At 39.4% G+C, this 27,841-nt stretch overlaps 3 protein-coding genes across 3 annotated transcripts in view; all 3 read left to right on the forward strand.

Annotated features, from left to right (window-relative positions):
* ppm1lb (protein phosphatase, Mg2+/Mn2+ dependent, 1Lb) overlaps positions 1 to 2,776 on the forward strand; it is a 59,687-nt gene extending 56,911 nt beyond the window's left edge. Inside the window, exon 4 of the mRNA XM_042486593.1 lies at positions 1,012 to 2,776. Within this exon, the coding sequence (XP_042342527.1) occupies positions 1,012 to 1,349 (338 nt within the window). The 3' untranslated portion in view covers positions 1,350 to 2,776. The remainder of the gene's footprint in view (positions 1 to 1,011) is intronic.
* A 2,971-nt stretch (positions 2,777 to 5,747) lies between these two features.
* Positions 5,748 to 8,156, forward strand: LOC121943092 (ADP-ribosylation factor-like protein 14). The gene is made up of 2 exons (XM_042486482.1): positions 5,748 to 6,205; positions 7,536 to 8,156. The coding sequence occupies exons 1-2, from the start codon at positions 5,891 to 5,893 to the stop codon at positions 7,842 to 7,844; spliced, it is 624 nt and encodes a 207-aa protein (XP_042342416.1). The 5' UTR covers positions 5,748 to 5,890; the 3' UTR covers positions 7,845 to 8,156.
* Positions 8,157 to 10,287: 2,131 nt separating this feature from the next.
* On the forward strand, positions 10,288 to 27,704 carry kpna4 (karyopherin alpha 4 (importin alpha 3)). Its single transcript, XM_042486277.1, has 17 exons — positions 10,288 to 10,520; positions 12,887 to 12,931; positions 13,094 to 13,183; positions 15,968 to 15,997; positions 16,110 to 16,162; positions 17,691 to 17,786; positions 18,083 to 18,168; positions 20,096 to 20,182; positions 20,291 to 20,460; positions 21,370 to 21,414; positions 21,574 to 21,705; positions 22,351 to 22,479; positions 23,153 to 23,257; positions 23,354 to 23,425; positions 23,874 to 24,036; positions 24,144 to 24,238; positions 25,365 to 27,704. Exons 1-17 carry the CDS (start codon positions 10,452 to 10,454, stop codon positions 25,458 to 25,460), a joined length of 1,563 nt encoding a protein of 520 aa, XP_042342211.1. The 5' UTR covers positions 10,288 to 10,451; the 3' UTR covers positions 25,461 to 27,704.
* Positions 27,705 to 27,841: the final 137 nt, after the last annotated feature.

Consider the following 27,841-nt stretch of genomic DNA (forward strand, 5'->3'; position numbering starts at 1 on the left):
GAACAAAAATAATCTTTTATCTTGCAGTTAATAACCCTTCAATGTCCTCATGTAGAATTTTCTCCTTTTTTGCATATTTTAATTTCATGGAGCTATAATAACAAAAATCAATGGTGTTGTAATTTTTTTAACAGATGCCATATATTTTTTTAATGTAGGCCTCTGCCAAATGTTTTAGACATCCTTTCATGGTCTTTGTAAACATGCTGTTACAATGCTTGTAACATGTTAGATACCAACATGTCAAATTCTTTCCATGGAATTAGTTGTGTTAACAGTCCTTTTCACACATGTATTCTAGATATTTACCACTGCACTGCTTTGAAAACATCTCAGAAATGGCAAAAAAATAGACTGATGTATTTTTTTTCATCAAGTATATAACTGAGGAACATGAATTACATTGTATTAACAGGAGTGAATATTTATCCTTATTTTATTTCATAAAATTTGTGAATTTATTATGCCATAAAAGGTCAATAATACACATATACAACATGAAATGTATTATTTAACAACAATTAATAATCAAAACTTTATTTATATCTGAGAAAATAAGTCAGTTTTAATTTCATTTGTTTAGTTTCACCGCTTTAACCCTTGAAGGGCCAAATTAACTTTGGTAGAGCATGTTTTTAAAAAAAAATTAATCGACCCTTATTAGATTGTTATTTTTTGTTGTTACATATAAATCTGTCTATTAGGGCCTCTGAAACTGGAATATGATGAAAAAAGTATACCTATATAGTATATATATATAGTGAGAGAGAGATAGATAGATAGATAAGATAAGATAGAGATAGATAGATAGAAATACTCAAAGTGTGCTCGACCAAACAGTTAAACAGGACGTTAAAGGGTTAGTAAAACATCTGTTTCTCGACTTTTTCTCAACTTTGTGTTCCTCTTGCCTCCATACTTCCTCACATTCATTCTAACACCTCCCTTTTCCACCTTTTATTTCACTTCCCGCTCCTTGATTTATCATTTCCCCTCTGTTTTCCTCCTCAGGTGGCTTCATCAGCTTCAATGGCTCGTGGCGTGTCCAGGGCATCTTGGCCATGTCTCGTTCCCTGGGCGATTACCCTCTGAAGAACCTCAATGTGGTCATTCCCGATCCTGACATCATGTCGTTTGACCTGAACAAGCTGCAGCCGGAGTTCATGATCTTGGCGTCAGACGGCCTGTGGGACACCTTCAGCAATGAGGAGGCGGTACGCTTCATCAGGGAACGATTGGGTGAGCCTCATTTTGGCGCCAAGAGCATTGTCCTCCAGTCCTTCTATCGTGGCTGCCCCGACAACATCACCGTCATGGTGGTCAAATTTAAAGGCAAGTCCAGCGAATAGTAGACCACCCATCTACAACACAGTATATGTTTGGATATAAATAAGAATAAAATAGGCTTAAGATGAAAGATTTAAAAACTGAGCCCGCAACTTTTTGAGCGAGAACTATTTCTATCACAGTTATTTACATAAGTAAGTCATCAAACCATGCCACGTCCCCACTCCGTTACTTTTACTGCTAAAAAAGTGACACCTCAAAGAAAATGTCTTTTTATTTAGGGTTAGCCATTATTGCTCCAACAACATAATGCAATGCTGGGTCACTGTTATGCAAATAAATAGATTTAGCTTTGTGCAGCTTTGGGTACGCCCACGTGTCTGCACACGTGTGTGTGTGTGTGTGTGTGTGTGTGTGTGAGTGTGAGTGGTTGAGAGGAGAAACAGTGATGAATGTCACATTAACAACCAATATTAAGAGATTTAAAATATTCAAGCTAGCATGGAGTTTTACGTCCACATTTTTTCACTTTATGTCTATTTGACCACTAATTTTTATATTTTTAGTTTCATAACTGTGTTTCCACATCATTTAATTCTACTGACCGAGTGACTGCACTGAAAGGTTTTGTTTTTTTCTTCCTGGGTCAAATACACGTCACTGGTGCAAATATGAATTTATTCCCTTTATACATGATCAGCACAAATGATAATGTGCACACGCTTGTTCAAATATCACCATCCATATTGTACAGCAATAGAACCAGTCACAACGGTCACACCACAGTTGCTGAACGTGGGGATTCTTGATGTAAGAATGAAGTGTTTTGTTTTATAAGTTTAGATGTTGGATTTCTTAGTTCACTTTAAATGATTGCTGTTAGTTTCTGTGCTGATAGAGGTTCATTTCAGTTTTGATTGACAATATACTTTAAGATTTTTTTGAGCCGAGACTTTAATTTGATCCCCATCTTTTTAGAACCCATGTAACTACTGATAATGTGATAACTGTTTGATAATGCAGTAGATTGTCTAACCAAATCTCACTTTAAATGGGTTTCATGGGGACAATGTTGTACCATCTCATTGTGACTGGGGTTGGAAATCACAAAAGGCCCCACAATGCGATATTATCACAATGCTTCAGTCACAAGACAATATTATACAATATTAAACATGTTGCAATATCAGTAACATATATTGTGGTTTATTACATATTTTCAATTGCAAATTATGTCACCAAAGGAAAACTTTGTCAACATCTGTTTTTATCTAATAAGATCAAGATTTCAGTCTTTTTAACTCACTTAAAAAATATTTTGGGGATATATTGCAATATATTGCGGCAAAATGTTTCTAGTGGACTAAAAAAAATATTGATTGTGTTATTCTAGTGGGCTACCAAAAGTTTAATTTGTATTTGTAATATTGATAATCTTATAATTAAAAAAATAAAATCAATACCTGGGGCGTGTTCATCAATATGAAATTACCACACAAAAATATTGAGATACTCTGCTGTATTGATTTTTTTTTTACCCATCCCTAATTGTGGCTCTGTTAATTTAAACTTGTAAAAAGAAGGTATTAATTGAGTCATCACATATATTGTGATCACTGAAATAATAATTGGCAAATATGATTTTATTTTTTCTGAATTTAGATTACCATGTATTTTACAGCCCTTCTTTTTTTTTTTTTTTTACATATTTACATGCTATTCTGTATCTGACTTTTCTTACGTTATCATTTACTAATCTAGATGGGATATACAGCACATGTACTGAAATCGACACCTTACAGTGTCATCTGTTAACTCTATGTCGTCTTCATCCTGATCAAATATGACATTTCCCTGAAATGTAACTCAAAATGTAACAAGCCTTTGAATGAAACACATTATTGTTGCCTTATTTTTTTAACTGTTCATTTCCCGTGATGAAGTCTGCTGCCAAAACTACTTCTGGGTTTTTAATGTAACGCAGTCGATCATGCCATGCACACTGCACGACCTCGGTGTCATACCTTGTAAAGTCACGTGTAGAATAGCATCTTTGAGAGAAAGTCTCCAAGAGACATGCAATTGTAAGATGAATGTACATACTGTCCTAATGTTGGTATCATCCCTCTACTGTTTATACAGCAATGAAGAAAGCAATGCGCCTGTTCCTGGATTGTTTAACTTCAGAGATATATATCAGATAAAACTGTTTGTGCTTTTTCAGTTCACATTCTTCCTTGATAATGTACCTTACAGAGTGTTTATGTGGCATTTGTACTTGTTTTTGTTGACTTTAATAAACTGTAAAAAAAAAAAAAAAAAAATTAAAAAATTAAATAATAATAATAATAAAAGAATTCTGAAATTTTAAAATGTAAATCAAAAAGGTAACATTAAAATGATAAATGATCATTTTCTCTGTGCCAGTGTTTTTTTTTTTTCGAGAAAAAGTGAATACAAAAGTAACTCAATGGATATAGCATAGAGTCAAACATAACATACATGAGATATTAGACATACATAAAATGCAGAAGAGAAATGACATACAGATATTCACCAAAAAAAATTTTAAAAATCAAACAGCCCTTACTAAGTCATTTTACCTCAATGAACACGGGAGTTGCTGGTCTATCACTGCCTCACTTACTTAGTGTGTGTTATTATGTGACTTTTATGAATCCAAATTAACACCAAAGTCACACAATAACACAACCAAAGTAACTGATGGAGGCAGCCGTAAACCAGCAGTTCTCGTGTTCGGCAACGTTATCAATAGAGTCTGGCATTGAAGAGAGCATAGATAAGTTTAACTTTTAGTTCAGTTACCCGTCTGGTAAACTGTTTTTGGGGGATGACATGCAGCGAGGGGCCACAGGTCAAAATCTAAGTCACTGCAAATACCTCGGTCTATATGGGTCACACACTCTTCCTGGTGAGTTAGAGGTCGCCCCTGTTTGTGAATTCTTTGGTCACTGTGAGGGCATGCGATGATAGTTTTCTTCACAAATTCAACATAACAGCAGGTGAGTAACTGATATACCAGTGTTAATTTCTGGGCTAGAGTATTCCTTTAACATTCCCATTAAAACTTTTAGACTTTGTCTGAAAAATGACTAATAAATCTACCTTCTGCCTTCTTGTGCCTTCTACCTAAATATCAGAATGGCTTGTTCTTTCACCAAGTTCCTCTATAAAGTGCTCTGTCATGGTTTATTTTTGCAGCAAAATGGACTTAACAATGGACAGTGGCCCTTTTGAAAAGCTTGATTTAAGTCAGTCCATGCCACCTGCTGGTAGATTAGAAGATTACAGGAGTCCGCGTGTATTATTATGTTAGGGCTGAGTAATACACTGGGTGTATTGTGCCACTGATGTTATGATTATCTGGTGGTTTCAAGGTTAATGATTTATTAATCAATCGGCCTATGGCCACAACTTTCAGTGTGGCTGTACAGAGGTCTGATCGATTGATTTCAAAATAAAGCCAAAAACTGTTGTTTTTAGATGGATTTTAACAGTGATTTGTAAGTGAATTTAAATGAGTTTTGAACAAGTTTGCACTTAAACATTTCAATGAAAACCTCTTCAAATATGTTCTCCTTCACTTTATTAGTATCTGCACACATTATGTTCACTTCTTTTTTTAGAATTTTCTAGACTTTTAGGGATGGATCTACATGACTTCACATGGATATTCATCTAGAAAGTGTTTAAATCAGGCAAGGATAAAATCTTTCATTTATTGTGTCTTATTTCATCATTAAATATGAGTAACACCTATACTGATGCTAACACCTCTTTAATTTATTTTATATATTTATTTATTGTATTTTCGGCCATGTAGTTTTCGAGGAGAGACCTGATAAAGAGGCTCAGTGAAGAAGAGGGTAAATAATAATGTATGACCACTTAAGAGCAACAAACCAGAGATCAGCCGGCATTAGATATGAGATGATTCCACAATTTAATGTGGCTCATATTGTCCAGTCCTACTGTACTACAGTATTGTACAATTCTATAGTACCATAATACAATACCTGTTAATAAATCAACATGTGTTTTATGTACATGCCTATTAATTTGAGATGAATAATAAACTCCAAACTGGGAGGTTTCTGGAAACCACATGCTCTCTACATATTGTCAGTGTAATTTACCCATCAGCCCAGGGCAAGCAGTCCTCCACCAAACTGTCCCTGTGATGTCACTGCTATGGGACTTCCAGACAGGAAGAAACCCAATCTTCTCGTTGTACCAAACATGGTCTTCCTGTAGCAGGCCTCATGTGACTCCACTAACTATGCCGCTGTAACTGGAGAACTATATGCACTTAGTTGCAGAGTCACTTTGGATATAAATAGCCTTACTGAAACCTACGCAGGGAGGAGAGAAATCCCATAATAACAGAGGGGAGGGGTCACTCTGCCAGTGCGTACATAAAGCATACTGACTGTAGACAGTCTCCATAAGAGACCAGACACACTAAGCCTACAGATAGACAGTACAAAAGGAGACACTGGGTGCAGGCAGCTAGTTTACACAGCAATACAGAAAGAAGAAGCCATCCTTTTTTAAATATAAACACAAACTGCACTTTTAGGACATGGGCATGCATGGATCCAAGCCTCGTAAACAAGCACAGGTCCTGATGCTGGGCCTGGACGGATCAGGAAAGACCACCCTGCTCTATAAACTGAAGTACAACGAGAGCGTGGTGACCGTGCCAACTGTGGGCTTCAACGTGGAGACACTGGAGACAGACAGGAGCAGCCCCAGCCTGACAGTGTGGGACGTAGGGGGTCAGAAGAAGATGAGGCCCCACTGGAGGCATCACTATACTGATACAGCTGGGCTGGTTTTTGTGGTGGACAGCTGGGATCAGAAGCGGCTGGACGAGGCCCGCAAGACACTTCATAGGGTAATTAAATCAAATCATCATTCCTGCAAGATTTACATTTAACTTCAGCACCTCTGTTTAGCATTTAGCTGTATGTGGACAGTGAAAGTCCCTCTTCTTTCAGAAATGTGTTTTGCAAATTGGCGCTTAAATGTTTGAACTTGATTCTGCAGAATTATTTATGAGCAAAATGTATGGCTTATAGCACACAAAGTTTAGGCAAAAATATAAACATTTCAGTGTTAATTAATGTATTTGTCCACTAATATAACTTTGTGTACAGAATTTTAATGAATGATTGATAACACTCCAGGAAATGAGGATTGCCATGTTTTTGTTACCTCAGAATGAGCCATATACATGTAGGGAGTTGGTCCTTTATGGAGTCCGCTATGTTGCACTGCCATGTTTCAACAAAAGCTTTATAAACAAACCAAACATGGGTTCTAAATGGGTCAATTACTGTTTGTATTGGAAAAGGCCTCACTCTGCGGGCAATTTACCTCCTGGTTCACGCTTGGCACATGGGAAAAGTTTCTGCTGGTTGCAGTCTGAAATCTTCATGCTAGATGTCACCAAATCCTACATACGGTTCTTTTAATTTGTAATCCACTTAGAAGATTTCAGTTAGTTTTTAACAAGATCTCATGGCCTTCATCAGCAAGTTTGCTCAGTTGTCATGTAGAATGAAGAAGAATTATAATTAAATTAACAGATAAAGTGAACACTTTTATTGGATAGTCTGTCTTCAGATAGTTTAAATATTATTATTAATATTTCAAAGGCTTATTAGTTTAGATTTAACACTTCATCTGTGTACTTTGTCTATCTAAAGAGTATACATTTATGAACATACCTACATATTTTCAGAATAATTTAGTTGAACTTGATTATTCAATTGAGATTAAGTGGGCATGTTCATGAATTACATATACTCTATAAAATAAAGGGTTACCTAGATAAATGCATTATATTTCATTACCACTGTGTTATACAGTCAGTCATTCATTATCTGTTTATCTAACATTTTAATATTTTAATATTTGTGATTATTTTTTTACTATTGTATTGTTCTTTCACTGCTTATACTGTTTTTATTTCTCATAGCTGCTGTAACATTGTGAATTTCCCCACTGTGGAACGAATAAAGGATTATCTTATCTTAAAAATGTCCTTCTACCCATGTATAGCTACATAATACTGTGTTGCAGTTGCGTGTATTAGGTCTTTATATAGTGCTTCATGCTGAATAGGGGAAGCTTAAACAAATCTTCATACAATAGGCCACTTTATTTAGAAATATTGTTGTATACTGTAGTAATTAAAGTGCTCTGTATCCTTCATTTCCCAGGTCCTGAGGTTTGAGTGTCTCAGAGGAGTCCCTCTCGTCGTCCTCGCCAACAAACAGGACCTTCAGGGAGCTAAGAGCCCAGAGGCGCTCTGCCTGACCCTGGACTTGAGAAAAGTGTGTGAAGGCAGGTCCTGGTTCATCCAGCCCTGCTCAGCTACCACTGGCATGGGACTGGAGGAAGGTTTCAGGAGGATCGTCTATCTGATGAAGACTCCGTTTAAACAGACTCAAGAGGACATTAAGGTTAAGATGAGGTCTAAGGGCTTCAGCATCACAGCTGTGAAACAAGTCTTCCTCTGCAGCAGATGATGGATGAGAATCTCTTTGGAGATTCATGACAATGATGTGTAGGATTCTTCTCGCCCGCCTGTGTGAGTCATCGGCGAATTGCCTCTCTGTGGCATCCATAGGATCAGATGAGAGGAGGCGTTAAGACAAGGGATGAGATTATTCATCGTAGTTTTAAGTGATAATCTCCATGGCAGAGGGGACTTTCACCCAATCCTGGTGAAGACAAAATGTCTTTGGACCTTGGTGATGATAGCCTCTGAGGATGTTGTGTGTAATCAAGATTATGAGGATAATTTTGAGAAAACAAGTCATTGTATCATGAGCTGATATGAGTTGCTTTCAAAACACAGTATTTAAGATAATTCAGTCAGACTCTGTATGGAAAACCAACTGATTAAAGCCTGTTTGTTTGGTCAAGTCTTTTAGACTCAAAGCAATGTTGTTCTTAAACTATGCATCATCTGTTTGTTTGTTTGTTTGTTTGTTTTTTTTTAAATATATTTCTTTATATTCGTTTGTGTACGATATAAAAACATCTTTTTACTATTTTATACAAACTTTATTTATTTATTTGGGATGATACTGACAGTGTCATACAGTGTGCTTATTGTATACATTTCCTTCAACAACACACACTTCACTGAGACATACATGTATGATATGAATTAGAAGTTTATTGTACAACATATATTGTTATATAAAAAAAATGAAAGCCAGGACAAAACTGTAAACTTTGTCAACTCATGTCATGTTTTGAACGTGTGTGTTTAATGTTATTCTGACCCTGTTTCATTGTTGCTTGGTCCATTTGTTGCAATGAAATAAAAATCTTAAAAGTTTCTGGAATCAAAAGAGGTGGTTCTATGTGTGGGTGATAAAATAAATGGTAAAAAAATGTTGCCTACTTAGATTGTTTGATTTGATTTTTGCTGCAAAACAAAAGGTAAAAATGACATACATCAAGGTAGGATCACATTCTTACAAGCCTTACAGTTCTTAAAACAATACTCATATGCCCATCATGTACTGCTCTTTTCTTCTTTTTTTTTTTTTTTAGCATTTTTGCTTAAAACAACAATCACAGCAACAGAACCTTATAAATTCAATCCAGTCTGCCTTCTTTGTACAGCACTTTGCAACAGGCACTTTGGTTGGCTATTAAACACTGCAGGAAACAATAAAGAAAGTTCTCTACAAAATTGCATTTCAGAGTTTAAAAAATAATAATAATGTGAGGCTTCAGCAGTCTGACAAACTGGTCAAATCTTCAAAAGTTATTTAATTATTTATTCACTTTTTAAAAATATTTTTGACACAATATTTTCTCTTTGTGCTACAAGGAAATTCTGCCCAGGGAAACAAAAAGAGGAAATTTAGTCAATTTGTCACTCTTTGAGGTAACTCTTTGTGGTTGTTGCCCCTTTTTGTGGTTATTTTAGGTCTCTTTGTCAGGCTCTAACTGGCCATATGGCAATTCTGGCAAATGCCAGTTGGGATGGCACACCTTGTTGGCTGCAGGGACACCACCGGCAATGTCTGAAAAAAAATGTAGGGGGGAAAAAAAATTGACCAGCTGGCTGTGGCCCACTTGATGTTGGGACAGCCCATCTGATTAGACTTTACACTGTCCCAAAACTGTCAATAGCCTACCAGTACTGTACGGCGGGTGCAGTAGTACTGGCCGCCATCACCTTCCCAACCCCTTCAAGTGGATCAGTAATTAGCCAGATGGCTTACACTGGCACATTTACAGTATTGTTGATTATGTGTGTTGTTCTCATAAATAAAATAAATGGAATGAAATGTCATGTTGTCAAAGGTGAATCAGGAGAGGACAAATGGGAAACAAATGAAATCAAGACAGAAAAAAATGGAATAAGTAGAATGTAAGTACAAATTAGATGGATAACAGAGCTAACATGGGCTGGTTTTAATGGGCTGGTCCAGAGGAAAAATGCCAAGGCCGAATTTTGTTCCCAGTCCAACTCTGCTCTTTGCAGATCCTTTGCATATTCTTGGGGTTATTTAAAATCTCTTCCTGGCCCTGTTAAATTGAGCAACATTTTGCAGATGAGAGCCAGGGCCCCCCTTATGCTATGGGCCCAGGGCCTGTGCATACTACATCTAAGCCCAACCTATATTGATATTTTAATTTACAGTAAAAGCAACATCATATCTTAGGATATTTTATATTTCAAATCTTAATTTGTAATTCATATATGGCTGTTAAATTAATACAAGTAAAAGAAAGTAAAATAGAGATGTAGTGTCGTAAAATTGATGGAAAACACTCAAGTAAAAACTCAACATTCTCCCAGTGTATAAAATATACATGCGTATAAACACAGGCCAGTTACTGAATAGGATGATCATAAGTTTGTATGTTGTTGTGTGGCGCGCGCTGCATGTTCACAGTGAAACCAATGAGAGTGGAGGGGATTTCCCCACCCTTCCTCTACGCCAGCGCGAGGCTGCCCTCCACCACCGGCAATCCCAGTATGCACCGCGGACAGAGCAGCAAAAAATAGTCCGTTAGCGAAAGGCTGAGAAAAGGGAACCAGAAAAGGGTAGCTCACCAGCTAAATCCACGAGTTAACTGCATTCAACACAACCAGAACCGCTAACATGGCTGACAACGAGAAACTGGACAACCAGCGGCTGAAGAATTTCAAGAATAAGGGCCGTGATTTGGAGGTAAAACTTATGCAGATCCGTGTCGAGGATCTCCTCTTTTCCTCGGCGCCGCCGCCGCCGCCGCTCTGCTCACGGCCAGCTTCGCCTGCTGGCTTCCTTGTGACGTCGTTTCTAATTTCCACCATCGGGAACTTTTTACTTAAAGCCTCGACCAGGGCCTTAACAGATCACCAGTTAGCGATGGCTGGGCTTTTCTGGGCGATTTCCCTTTTGGTTTCGTTGGTTTCGTTACACCGCGAAACCGTGTTGGTTATAAAACATGTCAGAAAAGCCAGTCAGAGTTCATCGCCTCCGCTGGATGTGCTTTGCTAGCTCGATGCTAGCCAGGCCCACGGGGGACACGCTAGCTTAACTAAAGCATATCGTCCACCGGATCGGTTTAAGTCGATGTGGTAGCCGGTGAAAACGTTAAATGTATATCAGAAACCTCACATAGCTGACTTTGAGGTCGTCTCGGGGAAATATTTGCTTAAATGGAAAGCCAGCACAGCGGCGGATTAGCTTTATTTTGATGCTGCAGTTAGCTAGCCTGCGTGCTAGCTTGTCTGATAGCCACCGTGAAGCTCAGTGGTTGGGCTTGGTGGTGCTGGTGGCTGCAGTTCCACCCATCCCCCGTCTTTATCACCAAAAACAATGGCGGAAACCAGTTAGCCTCTTAGCTGGCCAGTTACCCGGTTCTTTAAAATTGTGGCGTTGTGTTATAATTTTATTCCGTGGTTTTCCGACGTTGCACATGCTTAGATAACAAGGTTAAACACTACCAGCTAGTTAACACAATCACATGAGTGGCTGATCAAAGCTAGCTAATGATGGATCCATAAGTTACTTGCCAGTTTACAGACAACTCAACACTATGATTCAATAACACTGGCGTGTGATGATGTTTCTGACTGGTTTCCTGTAGGTGTATATGAAAAAGGGTATACTCATACATCCTTTTCGACAGGTTGTTTCTGTTACAGCTTAGGCCATAAGGCATGAGTTGTCTCACATGGCAACCTGTTAACTTTACATGCACTACAGAAAACATCTACTTTTTTTCCCGTAATATATATTAAACCTTATGCCAAGTTGCCAGTTTATTAGGTTCACGTAGCTGGAACTGATGCAATCTGATACAATATTAATGCAATAAATCCTACATTCAGAAAGCATGTATTTATGTTGTACTTTTAGTCTTTGCTGAAACTGTTTTGGAGAGGTGTTAAACCAACCTCGGTCATTTTGGAGGTTGTAGATTATGATGCCTTGAAATTGTGAATCTGCAGCACAAACTACAGTCTAATAAAGACAATAAGAAGCAGCACCTCTCTAAAACAGTTTTATTAACCCAAAACTAAATATTGTTATTTTCATGAAGGACTTACCGCAGATAGTTTTTGCTAGATGTGCCTAATAAATTGGGCGCTGAGTTAATCTCATCACTGCAACAGAGCATGGTTCCTACAGTCATGGAAAACCTGGAAAACTTTGCAATCACATTTTCCAGGCTTGGAAAAGTCATGGAAATAGTGAAAATCATGAAAGCCTTTGGGATTTTGTTGTGTATAATGACATTTCACAGTAATCTTCTTTTGATAACCTTCCATGTAAGGGAACACAATAGCAAATGTATTTTCTGTATGTTATGATAAGGAATGCAAACAATTTTATTACTACCACTGAAAGCTAATTTATTTTAAAGACAGTATGTGTAAAAAGCTTATCTTTTGAAAATAACTAAAAAAAGGTGACATTCTCCATCCAGTTGCATTTTTTCCAGTTAAGCAAATGTACATGTATGATAATTATCAATGTTCATACAACGGTATACCTTGAAACTGGTATATTGCTGCAACCCAGCTGACAATGTAATATAGCTTTTATATGCATCAATGTGTGACAACATTTTGTTTACCATGACACATTGATTTTCTGCCCAGGATTGTTCTCTCCCTTCACGTATGCCCGCTAGCTAAAGTTATGTTCGAATAGAGTTTGAATGTGATAAACTGGGGCAAAGAAAAGAAATATTATGGGTCATTGAAAAGTCATGAAAAAAGTTTTTAAATGTTGTCCACAAAAATGTGTGTGTGGGGGGTCTGTCTTCTTAGGACACATTTAGTCATGCAGTAACTTAAGCTGAGTCATATTAGGTCAGACTCGTGTTAAGTGTGTTTGGGTGCTGTCATATGCAGAGTGTGAGCTGTTGACTTAATACCCCAGGTATGACTGATACTGTAGAGAAGCTCTGGTCGCATAAACAGGATCCTAATCTCAGACCGTGTCCAAATTTAATTTTGTAGCTCGTGTCACCCTTATGGGCAAAGTTAGTTTGGGATTAATGTTCCTTCTTGTTTAATGTTAACATGCTGTCTCCCCCACAGTCTATGAGAAGACAGAGGACTGAGGTAGTGGTGGAACTCAGAAAGGTATGGATATCTGTCTAATAAATTGTGCTACAACCAAGACTTTTACAACTAAATTGAATTCAGCAGTTAATCTTTGCACAAAGATGCTAAGTTTTTCTTGTTATCATTCTGAATTTCTGCTGGAGCGTGCATGAAGTGACATTTCTGCTCCCTCCACCACAGAACAAAAGAGATGAGCACCTTCTGAAGAGGAGAAATGTGCCCCATGAAGACATCTGTGAGGACTCTGATGTCGACGGAGATTTCAGATCGGTACGCTTGTGCATCCTCTGCTCAAAATATGTCTACTGCAACCAGAAAATAGAATGCACAATTCTTTTTAAATTTTGTGATTTAAAGCCAGAGAATTGTATAGAGTGACAGCATGGCATAAATGTTATGCCCTGTGATGCTGCCTCCTTGGGTGGGGCAGGAAGGGTGAACAAGTGTGCAGACAGTCTTTCTCTGTGCTGCTTGCTGTCTCATTTACTTTGGTAGAATAGGTACAATGCACCTAGTGTGCTTTTTGGGGCACAACATTGTCATGAATGATTGAGATTCCTGTTATGGTGCTTATTTGTGATGATGTACTGACATGCCTGCTTATGTAATCTCTGCAATGAACTTCTATGTGGGTTTTATTTTTTCACTTAAAGATGAAAGAATGCAGGTATAGAGTGGGTGCCTGAGAAGAAAATAGCTCATGTTAGAATCACTGTGATAATTGCATTGCATACAAAAATTATTTGTATATTTGTATGAAAAATACCCATTAATTTGAAACCAATTTTGCGGCACTTACTATTTTCAGGTAAGTGCTTATTTTACCAAACCAGGCCTTGTGCTCATTATATTTCAAGCTTTGACAGCAAATGCCTCAATAGTCATCCCCTCATGTATGTACGTCAGACCCCTGTGGCCAACAGCATACCAAAAACATTGATCAAGAATCCCACCATCACGAAGGGGCTCCAGGTTTGGCGGCATTGCCGGATAAAAGAAGCCCACTCAGCAGATGAGAAATTCAATCACGGTAACTGCCTAGTGGTATTGAGAGGGCTGACTTGAAACGGGCTGCCTAGCAATATATCAACAATGACATGTGGCTCTGACTCACTGCAACACATGAGAGGCGCTTTTGTGGAAAAGTGTGCTGGTCAATCTAGTTTAAATACTTAACAACCAGTGACCGCTGTGCAACTGTTTTTCAGCTGGTCTAAAATAACACATTGATTGTGCCTTCAGGACATTTTCCTTTTTCTTGTTTGTTGCCTATTTGTAGTTAGTTATTTCGCAATGGAAAAACATGGGCCTACTGAGCTTGTTAGATTTGCCCTTTTTTGGTGTATCAGATGTTTCCCTAAATTCTCACTTTTCCCCAGCTTTTTTATTTTTCTGCGATTGTCTGTGTTCCTGTTGCCATTCATTTAATAGCCTTAGATTACAGTTGTCTTGTGCATATTTTGTATAAAGGGTTGTGAATGTATGAAAAATTTAGTTTTTGTTGCAAGTCTACTGCCGGTCTTTATTTGAGGATGCACAGGCAATCAGCTGGAACTGCTGGCACTCAGAGGCATCTAACAACTTTGGTTAAAGTTGTAGTTGGTAACTTAAAGTCATATTTGCTGAAACTGTCTCAGTATTCACAGAGCACTAAATTATACGAATAATCTGAGAAAAAAACAATCCTCTTCCAACTCTATTTTTTTTAGCATCTCTAGTCAAAACCGAAGAGTCTGTAATGCAGCTGTCAAACATGTCAATCATAGCTCTTAAACTGCGGTCAAACTGGGCAGTGCTGATCAAATGTGACCCAGTTTCCAGTTTAGCCATGGACATATCAAGACACCTGGATAGAGAATTTGAGGCAGGGCCAAGTTCATTCCTATGAAAGTTGCTTAGTGGCTCATGAAACAAAAGAAAAGCTCTATTTCCACTATGCAAAATTACCTGTATGATCGGCGCTGCTTCCACATTATTGGGGCCCATAGAGAGACTGAGCCAGCTACTTCAGTTAAGTGCACACCTAACTTTAACGGGGGAAAAATGATTTAAACTTGTGGCTCTTGTAGACTTTTCAAACGATATCAGACTGAATGGATTAAATGCCGATAGTAGAATGAGTCACTTTGCGAGGGGTTGTGACGCACAAAATATGTATTTCCATTTCCATTTTTTGGTCGAATGGCATCACATGTTTCGCCACTACAATAATCAGCCTCAAAGACACGCGCACTTCTTGGGGGGCCTGTTTGAAATGAGAACGTTGGTGAGGCCGGTGCTCTGTACTTAAGTCAACTATTTCCAACATGGCAACTAAGTCACAAACTTTCTCATTTAATAAACAGTACACTAAAACATGTTTCTGAAAAGATTTGAGGCAAGAAAAAGGCTATGCAGTAACAAGAGTCTTGATTCATATTTGATCAGTGCTGCCTAGTTTGACAGCTGGGTTAGAAAGTCCTCGGCTCAGGGACGTGATTTTTTTTCACAATTTATGTGTCTCATGTACCTCTTTCAGAATATAATGACAGTTTCAGCCGAAATGACTTACTTTCATCAAAGTTACCAACTACAGCTGGTCTGAGCTCCCTGTAGAGGGCGGCAGGTGAGCTCGGCAGTTGGCAGCCTACCACACTGGATGCTGGCCTGCACGTCCAGCCTGCTGACTGTTGCACCACAATGCTAAATTGGTTCAAGTGAGAATGCAAGTCACTGCAATGTCCTGATGGCATTTCCCAATCATGAGCCTCCCCTTACTGCTCTGAGTGTTGGTATGGTGACTTTCCTTCCTGCTTTGTCAGCTTCACATTCAGAAGCAATTTTAGGGAAGCCACTGCCAGGATATGCACTCTTCAGGGTATTCATGTGGCTTTTGTTGTCTGGTGGACACTGCTGTGTTCAACACTGTTGACTTTTTTATAACCTAACCAAATGTTTAAAATGGACTTGTTACTGATTATATTGTAACTCTTGATATTACAAACTGTACATGTGACAAATGTGTATCAAAGCACAATTTTCTGACTGATGACTCTGCTAAATGCTTATTTTCAGCAAAACACCTCGCTTGAAGCAATAGTACAAGTAAGTAGGATATTTTTTTTTCGTCCCCTATCATTTCACCCCTCCTATAGGCTGCGTATATTATGCATCATAATTTAACCAATGTCCTTGGCTTTTTTGTTTTGTGTTACAGAATGCCACCAGTGATAATCAGGGCGTCCAGCTGACTGCTGTTCAGGCTGCCAGGTACGAACACTTAAGCTTACACCAGTAGTTGGCCAATAATTGAATATTGTTGTTATATTGATTACTCCTTTGGATTATTGCAGAATATAACCTCTGTGGCAAACAAATGTTTATGATTCTTGCACGTTTTATTCAGCAAAGCAATCTTCACACCACAGAAAAAAGTGGCATGTCTAACCTATTCAGTGCCGTAGAGTAAAACGCCTTCAGATACTGTGTTAACCACAGATTTTATTTTTGATTTTGATTTATTTTATTGAACCAAAATCCCATTTAAAAAAAAATATTGACTTAAGATGGGGAAACCAGAAATGTTAAAATGCTCACTCATTGGAACACGCTGTTTGACCCCATGTGAGCTTTAGGGTATTACAAATGTGCGATGCACCTGGAGCTGTGGTGTTTTACGGTAACAGCAGACAGCGCTAGAAAGTAAGGTACGCTGCCCGCTCAGGTGCTCTTTGAGTGCATTGTTTTTAGCTTCTTTGGATATGCTCGGCCCGAAAGAACTTTTTGGGTATGCTGGAACGGATTACGGCCAATAAACACAAGAATATTTTCATATAAATAGCTTTTTTTTTTTTTTTTTTTTTTTTTTTAACAATTGTTTCAATAATTGCAGAATTGTAATTCTCACCACATCTTTCCAAATATATTTTGACCCAAGACTGACTGCGGACATCTCAGTGAAACAAATCGATCATGCCCATGGTCTATGATAGTGCGCCAGCCTTTCTGAAAGTGCGGACTTTTTAACCTCTTTGGTTTTTTGGATTCATTCATTCACCACTTTAATAATATAGAATATAATGTTTTGACATATGAAATGGTTCATTTCTGTACACCTAAATATCAAGTCAAGGCTGTCCCAATTATCATGCAGCTACTCACCCTTAATTTTCACTATGCATAAACTCTATTGATGCTTTATAAAATTGAAGGAGTACTTTTAATGCAGTCCAGCTTCACATTTAGTTTATTTGGTATTTGTGAGATGGAGATTCTGCTCCAGTACACTAATCCTTTGTCTTAAGCAGTTCTCTCATTAAAATTGATAGCCTCTTGCAAAAAATGGCGTCAGTGTGAAATTTCAGGGGCTGAATGTTTTTCCAGCTCGGTTAGACAGCTGTGATTTACTGTAAGTCAGGCCTGTCTGATTAATGGACGTTGTAAATGGCACTGCAGCTCAGGAGTGCAGCCCTGCATAAGTCAAGTGCAGCACAAGGTATCTGAATTCATGCAACACATTTCTGTATTATTATTATTATTTTATTTATTTTTTCCTATTGTAGTCTACCCTGCAGCTTTATCCTGACACTGAAGATGTCTTTACACGTTACCTGGTGCTCTGTAATGTTGATGTTGGGTCATGTTCAGGGTGAAGTCTCCTGTCGCTGTGGCTGACTTACAATATGTTGACACTTCACATTCTTTAGCTGTTTCTCTCTGTGTGTCATTGGTTCTTCTTGTTGCTGTGTGTGAGTGAGTGGGTTAGTAATGCTCTCTTGTGTCCTCTTTGTTTTTATAGGAAGTTGTTGTCCAGTGACCGAAACCCTCCCATAGACGACTTGATTAAGTCTGGGATCCTTCCTATACTGGTCCACTGCCTGGACAGAGATGACAAGTAAGCAGCCTGTAATTCTGTTTGTCTGCATGTAGCGGTGCGTCACGCTTTTTCATGTGTGATAATTATAGCACAAGCTAGGCCTTTTCCCTCCATCGTGTTGAGTTTATGTACACTTCAAAGTCATGCTAATGAGCAGGCGGGGTTTAGTCAAGCCTACATCTGTAGCAGTTATGTAAATATGTTCTAGTTTTCACCTTCCAGGAATGGCAGAAACATAAATGACTCATGATGAGTATGCTCTTACTGTCACACTCACCAACTGTGGCCTCCATCCATCTCCAACCTCTCAACAGCCCATCTCTCCAGTTTGAGGCAGCCTGGGCTCTAACCAACATAGCGTCTGGTACCTCAGAGCAGACCCAAGCTGTGGTCCAGTCCAGTAAGTGCCATTTTATCACAACACACCACTATTTTCCACTTTATTTCTCTCGATTTATTTCAATCTCTGTTCTTTTTGAGGTATCTTTTGCATGTTTTGTGGAAGATTTTGGCGCTGCGTTATTTGTTAGTTTTATGTCATTGGAGTGCGCAGTTCTATGTTGCAATATGAACCTGTTATTTTCTTATTTCATCACTTAGTAAACATTATGTTCACATTTACATCACCTTGTCAGGTGATTCTATTTTCAACCAGGTGAAAGAACCCCACAAATGCACAACCGCACACAAGAATGACAAGTACAACATGTGTCTGTAGCAACATACAGTATCAATATTTACCCAAATTATTTATAAGTGGTACTTCGTGTGGTTTTTGCTTGGTAGAGTAAATAGTTATGTTTTGTTAGAGGCTGTGTCCACCATAGCGTTTTTTTCCAGAGTCCGGCAAATCGCAGCATTTGTAATTCTTTGCAAAGGGAGCTTCACATAACTATACTTTGCTACAAACGCCAGCAGCGTGACGAAGCGCTCAGCGTCAACTCTGCACTAAGCGCCGCACGTTCGTAATTTTTTTTTACAGAGAGCTGAAAAATGTTCAACTTTGGGTAAAATGCTGCGCTCAACACTGTGACTCACTGTAACTCCAACATCCAGTCACAGTGGAGGAGGGATGAATATCATGAAGACCAACCATCACATCTTACATGTACAGCTGCTGAACAACAACAGTGGAGGACAAACATGTTTCCTCTCATTAACCTGCACAGATCTGCAGGTCGGTCCTCTCCCTGCGTGCTTAAGCCCTCCCTTCATGTAGAGCAAGGGCCAGAGCAAGTACTCTGCCCCGTGCTGTCATTTTTTACCTCTGCTGATACTCTGTATCATAGCAACCAGATGCAACCATAGCCTCCCAGCTGAAAAACATGCTGTGCCTCCAAAACGCTCTCGAGCACTCCCAGCTAGGTGTTTCCTGAGGAGTGTGAAGCGTTTTAGCTGGAAAAAAAAATTGTATTGGTGGACTGAGGGCCTTATGGGTATTATGCTCAAAATTCCTAAAAAAAAAAAAATTTTCACATCCTACTTAAATGTAGCATGGTATTGTCTTTTGCACAACAAATGCAATCAAAGAGGATCAAGGTACAATTCAGCAATGCATTTTTAAATAACAGAAGTTCCTTGTTCTTTTCCTTTTTAAGAAAGGGATATTATTCTTTTTCATTCGTCAAAATGGCCGATACGATATTTTCTTTTGTAATGGAGCTGCCTGCTTCTCCGTCTGCACTGTGCACATTCAAAAGTATTTATTGATCATAGTCTTGTTTGGCGTTTTGCTTGCTACATTTGCGTTTTGTTGGTGATGTGACTTTCGGATGTCTGCCTCTTACAGTCTGGCACCTTGTCATAAAGTCCCGACCTCACATGAGTGCTGTGGGGGTGCATGCACATATGTGTCTCAAAGAAAATAGGAAAATACAGGCAGAGGGCAGAGTCTCTGCATAAAAATACACTGCCACACACTTCTAGAGGGTCATAAATGAGGAATGAGAGGGATTACTTCTGAATGAGTCTACATTGTTTTTAAGGAAAATGCTGCAAGGTATATCTTTAAGAGCAGAGTAATGCTTCTGACGTACAATTTTTGAATTTAGCATAATTCCACCTGCACCTTGAGCTTTCTCTGGTGACATAACAAAATCTAAATGTAAAGATCTGAATTTGATTGGACATTGCTCTTTGTCCACGTTTAAGAACATGCAACAATATAACTTGTGTTTTCCTACCTTCCCTCTTTGCCTTTTTTTTCTTCTTAACATGTTGTGGCTGCATTATAGTCAATGTAAAACCTTGTAGCTGAATTGAAGTAGCACATCTGATCATGAGATGCCATATTATATGATTGACACCCATCTTTTTCCTTTGTGCAGATGCTGTGCCGCTGTTCCTGAGGCTCCTTCACTCTCCTCATCAAAATGTGTGTGAACAGGCTGTCTGGGCCCTTGGCAACATCATAGGTAAGGCGTTGTTGGTGTGTTAAGAAAAGTACATTAAATACAGAGATGGTATGCGCTGCAACTGTGTGTTTGTGTGTGTGTGTGTGTGTGTGTGTGTGTTCCCTACAGGTGATGGCCCTCAGTGCAGAGACTATGTGATTGGCTTGGGTGTGGTTAAGCCCCTGCTCTCTTTCATCAGTCCCTCCATCCCTATCACCTTCCTCCGCAATGTCACCTGGGTTATGGTCAATCTGTGCCGCCACAAGGACCCTCCACCACCCATGGAGACAATCCAGGAGGTGTGTATGGGTATTTAGAGGACAAAATTGAGAATGTAGGTGTAGTATTTGTTAGAACGCTGGGTAATTTAGATGTCAATGTAAATGCAATCTTGGGAATGATTTCTTTCTGTCTGCTGCTTTAAATGCTCCTCTCTGCTGTATGCAAGTGAAAGCACCCTGCCTCTACCCTTCTCCTTCAATTTAAGGCCACATCCGCAATGATACGCTTTTGTTTTGAAACAGCATTTTAAAAGAAAATGATCTTCATACGCATGAGCGTTTTAGCATCGTTTTAGAATTATTCCTAGCTGTGGCTGGGCGATATGGCTTCAAAATGATATTGCTATATTTTACGAATATATATCAAGATACACGATATATATATATCGATATTTTTAAGTGCCCTTTAAACTAATGTTAACTACTGAAACTCAAAAGTGTTGAATGAACCACAGTTACAATAAAGCTTTATAAAGAAGGTAGTCATATAAATAAATAGTCATTTTATATATCGCACGTGGAACAAGTGGTGATATCTTTAGTATATTTGATATATTGCCCACCCCTTTTCTTATCTGATAGCGATGGGGTGGGAAGAGTCTTTGACAATGTTTCTTGCGCTGCAGTGGTAGCTGGTGTCAGCAATGTCCTGGAGTGAGGGCAGAGGGCATCCAATGATTTTTTTTATGCTGTGTTGATGTTCCTGTTATGTTTTTTATCAGCTGCTGAGCAGCCTGCATAGCACACCGTGAGGCAGTTTGTTAAAATGATCTCTATAGCAGAGCGGTAGAGGGCCACCAGCAGTTTCGCACACAGATTATTCTATTCTGTAAGCCTTTTTATAGATAACATGGTAACCCTGATGATGTTTTTATTATAATTTTCTCCACATAATGACCTCACCTGTCTTTTCTTGTGTTTCCTCAGATCCTGCCAGCTCTCTGTGTGCTGATCCACCACACTGATGTCAGTGTAAGTTGGCTAATTTTCCCCTCCCCCAGTGGTGCCTTGGCCTCACTTAACTATTAGGAGAGCTCCATCTCCACGAAATAAATCCATGTTACTGTCTACATAAATTGGTCAAGATGGAGAATGTATTCATTAGGTTTTTTTTTTCTTTGCTGCCTCCAGATCTTGGTAGACACAGTGTGGGCTCTGTCCTATCTGACGGATGCTGGGAACGAGCAGATCCAAATGGTCATTGACTCTGGCATTGTCCCACATCTGGTACCTCTGCTCAGTCACCAGGAGGTCAAAGTTCAGGTATGAAGAGACGCCAGGCATGACACTGATTATGTTTAGGATTATATTAATAACATTTCAGGCATAGAAACTAAAGACAGGGTTCCTAAAGTCATGGAAAACCTAGAAAAGTAGTGGAATTTAACATGACGTTGTTCTAATTTGTATTGATGTTATTGTTGGTTTACCATCATGTACATTTCTTCATTTTCTCCTCATGTTCCATTTCTCCCGTCATGTATGCCAGCCAGCTGGAATTATGTTTAAACAGAGCTTTAATCTGATATGTTTGAACAGCACTGGGCTTTAACATGCCAAGTGCTTATAAAACTATTTTTTCATAAAGGACATGCTTGATTGTGCTCGTAGTTTTAAGTAGTTAAGGTCAATTGAACATAACCAAGTATTAGAGGTTGAAAAAGGTTGCTGTTTAATATTCATTTAATTATTAACATTTGGAGTTAAGTGTACCATACAGTTGTGTTTGTGTTGCACGTTATGATTGGTAATGTTATTATCCAGCCTTGAAAAGCCATGGAAAGGTTTTTAAGTGTTGTCAATGAAAATGTGTGGGAACCCTGTAGTGATGAAATTATATGTCGGATTAGATTAATGAATGAATTGTATTATTATCATAACAATTTTACACTTTCTCTCCACATCCAGACTGCTGCCCTGAGGGCTGTTGGGAACATTGTGACCGGCACAGATGAACAGACCCAGGTGGTGCTCAACTGTGACGCTCTCAGCCACTTCCCTGCACTCCTCACACACCCGAAGGAGAAAATCAACAAGGTAATCTTCTTCCTCCTCCTACACACGCCCCCACACACCCCCGTCTGCTGCAGCATGTGTTGCTTGGAAGTGATGAAATACGAGACTTGGTGCTGGTATGAGTGCTGTGTGAAAGGTGTAGACGGGACAGATAGCTGCAAGAATTCGCAACGTGGAGGATCGCAAAGAAGACGAAGAGGATCTCAGTGGGGGGCCTAGCAGTAGTTAGACAGATTGGGGGGTTGAAGAGGAGGGTGTGCATGTGATTGAATGTGTGATACCGTGGGTTGGTGGCCAGAGGGTGCTGAAGACCATGTGTCTCTGCTGATATCGGAGTGCATCTGAGTCCAGTCACTTAAAAATGAGGCCAACTTCGTGACGTGGACGATGATTAGAGCCTCAAAAATCACCCTTGCCCCACCCACAGCACTCTGTCTCGACCAGAGGTCAAACACTCAGTAATGACCTCTGGATTCTGATCCAGTTTAGACACAACAACTCATATTTGAGTGTTAAAGCACTTGAGAATAGGGATGAACGGTCTGTCATGTTCCATTAATAATCAAAGTCTATAGCAGGAAAACGCCTCTTCTAGTTGAAGATGTGACAGTAAATCTCCTGGCTTTTGAAACCTCTGCGGCTCGCCTGCCTACAGAAGAAAACTGTCACTGTATTTGTGCTTTGTGTCCTGTAGGAGGCAGTGTGGTTCCTCTCGAACATCACAGCAGGCAACCAGCAGCAGGTGCAGGCTGTCATCGACGCCAAGCTAGTTCCCATGATCATTCACCTGCTCGACAAGGTGTGTATCCACCTGTCTTTATAAGCTGTGTAAAGTGGATGATTATTTTTTGAGAGCATATGAGAAATTGCTCATTGCTCACTTTGCATATTTTAGGGTGACTTTGGCACTCAGAAGGAAGCAGCCTGGGCCATCAGCAACCTGACAATAAGCGGGAGGAAAGATCAGGTAAGAATCTTGTACTCCCTAAAATCATGGTGTTTGCACATCCGTAAAGTCTTAAATTTGAGTTGCTTGAGCCGTTTAAAACCTATCTCTGCACGGGACTGCATATCTGCTGCCTACCTACAATGCTTGAATGAGAATAAAGACATTTTGTACAAAAACAGTCAGTAAACAGTAAATTTGGTCTAAATTGTATTGAAATGTTTTTTAAAAGCATTGTCTGGTACCTTAAGACACCTTGAAAATACTCTGCCAGCTGTGTTTTTTTTAAGTAACAGGGGAATGAAACTTTGTAAAAAGTGGTATTAGAACTGTGCCTGAATGTGTCGATGTGTCCATTGTGACGAATGTTATGGATCACTTGATGTGATTCTGTTAAACTCACCTACCCTTTACTTTGCAAGAACTATGCTGATGTGATGTCGCGTCATTGTCTCTCTGCTGCCTACAGGTTGCACACCTGATTGAGAAGCAGGTGATCCCTCCATTCTGCAACCTGCTGACGGTGAAGGATGCCCAGGTTGTGCAGGTTGTTCTTGATGGCCTCAGCAATATCCTCAAGATGGCAGACGATGAGGCTGAAACAATTGCTAACCTTATTGAGGAATGTGGTGGTAAGTCCCACTCGCAACTTCAAGGTTTAATCACGTTTGTCTTGTTTAACTTTAGGTGTTGATGTGTGAGTTAATGGTGTATAAATTGTTACTTTTTTATTCTCCAGGTTTGGAAAAAGTGGAGCAACTGCAGAATCATGAAAATGAAGATATCTACAAATTGGCATACGAAATTATTGATCAGTTCTTCTCATCTGATGATGTAAGTTACAAGTTAAAGCTTTTTTTTTTTCTTCTCAAAGTTGGTTTCATCATTTCAGTTTGAGGTGTCAGTCCAGCAGAGTCCTGCATGAGTCGGATTTTTAAGACGCATCCCGAACCACGGCCATGCAACAACACATCCACCCCGCCCCTGGCAATATGGCCAATTTGTCCGCAATTCAACTCAATCTACCGGCACAAGATGCAAAGCTTTCTAAACAATAGCAATGGCACAACATTGCAATAAGAATTGTTTACCTGTTTTATGGCAGCTGGTCTTGTCCATTTTTCAGAGGGTAGGCAGCTCCCGTATCTTATTGTTTTCCCAATATGCGGACATTTTCGGCCAATGTTCCTCTACCTTAAATTATCCGCTAACTGCTATCAGCTTCTTTTCTAATGTCCCAGCAGTCAGTTGCACACGTAACGCGCCAACAAAAAGTCACACCCACGGTCCCGTCCTGCCAGCTGTATCTTTTACGCAGATGTTGGTTCGGCTCTTGTACTACCTTCTGGCCTTAAGGCGCGACAACTCTGTTCCCCATTCTGTGATTGTAACTTTTTATTAAGAATATTGGGGGAAATAATGGCCTGAAATTCCTGCCTTGAACAAGTGGTGTAGAGAGCCTTAAGTCAGCGGTCAGAGGATTGAAATGTAAAATTAAATTCATATTCTTATTTCATGTTCTATTTCTTATCCAACACTCATTACTTTTTTTCCTTGCAGAAACAAACTTGGAATTATTATTGAGACAAAATACCATCCTCAAATCACCTTTTTTGCGGGTTACCAGCCGGTTACTCAAAGAAAACCGTCCCGATTTAGGACTCTGCTGTACAGTAGTGGTTTCCAATAGTATTGCTATTTTATAAGGTTGAAGGCATAGGCTGATATCACCGTCAGTTGTTTTACTTTTAAAAAAGTACCATCACAATGAAGTTAATAGGCAAAACATTTTGAGGATACACAGTGAAAATAGTAGCTAACAAGTTAAAGGTTGCAATTTTTATTTGACATGGGTAATGCAGAGTGTTGTCTCATAATGCAACGATCACCACTCATGTTTGATTCACTTTCATATCTGCCGTACATTGTTGACAACCCGTGTCTTTGTCTTTTTACTCAGATTGATGAAGACACCAGCCTGGTCCCAGAGGCCATCCAAGGTGGAACTTACAGCTTTAACTCAGCCAACGTGCCAGCAGAGGGATTCCAGTTCTAGACGGCATCTGGGGTATTCTGGAGTTTTGTTCACGATGCAGCACTCTGTTCAACATAAAAAAATTAGGAGAGAAAGAGCGAGAGAGAGCGAGAGTGTGAGAAATTTGATCCATTGTGCTTGGCTCGTGGGATCCATGGCTGCATCTTATCTGAAAGAAAAATGTGTGGATTTCATTTGGCATTCCAGGGGAACCAGCCCAAATGAAGTTTGAGATGGCGAGTGGGTGCGAGTGAGAATGAGTGGCTACATGTTGCAAAAAAAAGCAAAACATCTACATCGAATGCGTTGAGAGACATGCTGACATAACTTCTGTGTTATTGGAGCTGTCGCCTTCGGAAAACTACTTCAAATGACAACAAAAAAAAACTCGATGTCTGCCCGGGGAGAACCAAGGACATCCAAAAATAAGAAATCAAGAGATCTTGACATATTACAATACAACAAAATGCAGAGATGAACATAACTTTAATTATGAACTGAGATGAACCACAAACCATCACAATTCTGCGGTCCTCCGACTCGAGAGGGCGCCACCCTCAATGTGCCCCTCCCCCAATCGGCCACGCTATCAGACATGTGTGTGAATGGACCCATTGTGTATGAATGGCTGGACTCTGCTGAGGAGCCAGGTTCATCTCCTCCAACGAGACGCCCCCCGATAGGGCACCATCGTCTCCCTCCGGTGGGCGGGGCCAGGAGTCCGGCTGAGCGTGTCGCATGTGCGAGAGAATGGACGGATGAGTTGTGTGATTGGCTGCGTGCGTGACTGGGAGTATGCAAGGCTGGGTGAGAACGCATGCAGAGACGGGAAAAAAAAAACAAATCTACAACATCTGAAGAGAAAATTGCAACAAAGAGGTCAGCAAAGGTTTCAGGAGAAGAAATTCTGCCTTTGGAAGAGAGGCTGATCTGCAAATCCCTGAAAGGAAGAACTTTGGATATGAAAAAAAAAAGTCATCGTCATCACAAGGATTATTTTTTTGTTTTGAATTATTGTTAAGTTAGTATTAATTGACACTGGACAATGCTATTGGCAGGTGTGGAGCAGCAGTGCATTGTATTAAGATGCATTTGGTGGCTTTTGAGCTTTTCTTTTTGCCTCCAGTGTGTTCCTTTTTATGATAATTTTTTATTTTCAGCTTTTAGTTTCATTGCTTCTGTAAAGGTGATTGACGACGATCGTATCCCACCCTCACACCAGAACCCTAACCTACGCACCAGACATGGGCTTGATGCTGTGAAATTCTGACACCATCACTATAGTCAACCAAATAACCTGTTCCCCTTGTGACACTTAATTATTTTTCCTTCGATTTACAGCAAAATCACTGCTTTGCAGTATTGTTGCCATAAAGCTTTGACTTATCACCAAGGCAGAAGAGAACAACGGCCATTTCACGTAGGATTGTGAACCATAACCTTTGCATGTACTAAACTATAGCACAGTTATTTTTAGGGTATTTTAGTTTCCTTAGGCTGTGGATACAGTGTAATTTTCATTTTAAGTAAAACTGTGCTTAAATGTTACATGTTTCCCCTTCCCTTTCCCCTCACTAGTGTCTGATTTGCTAAATAATCTATGGTTTTGCACATGTACTGCAAAGTGAGGCCTGAAGTCTTTCTGAAGGTGTGTTGGTCGGTTTTATAGGTTTCGACCTGCCAACAGCCTCTACAATATGCATCACTGAACCACAATCTTTGTTGTCTTTCTAGAGTAATCCAATGATGCTTTTTAGTGATACTTGAGAAAATAATGACTTCATTTCAGGAGCAGCAGTAATGAATCTGCAAATGTATCTCAGCTAGACTAAAAGGGGATTTAGCCTCGCTTTTTCTCAAGGTCTAAGGGTGCCCCACATGTCTGACTGGAGTAAGTGGGGTCTCCCTAAATAACAAATAAACCCATGAACAAGTTTGCTGTACATTTAGTACCTTGCAGAGACCTTAGCCCCATACTCCTTTTTCCTCTTATACCAGCTAGGTGTACAAGCTTACCCTTTTCCATTTTTTTGTGTTAACTTCAAACACTGTAGTAAATGATTACACATTGTGCTCATAAACCTTTTGTTGAACATAGGGGTATTTTTTTGCAGCATTCCTTGTTAGCAAACATGTGGTTTCAAATCTAAAGTTATGACATGGAAGATAAAAAAAAGGTGGTTTGCCCAAAAAATAAACTTTTTTTGGGAGATAGGCTACAGGATAGGTTGTCTTCGAGAAAATAAATAGTGAAACCCAAATGGAGAGACTGTGTGTCTGTGTGTGGTCTGTTGTGAAGAAGTGCTGTGATTAATCCTTTGCTTTTGTTTTTCCGCTTTTTAGCCCATTCAGATCCCCTGTCAATTCCAATGGAAGCAACTTTTCTGGGATGTCTAGATCTA

Source organism: Plectropomus leopardus, chromosome 5 (assembly GCF_008729295.1).
Source record: "Plectropomus leopardus isolate mb chromosome 5, YSFRI_Pleo_2.0, whole genome shotgun sequence".
NCBI classification, from domain to species: domain Eukaryota; kingdom Metazoa; phylum Chordata; class Actinopteri; order Perciformes; family Serranidae; genus Plectropomus; species Plectropomus leopardus.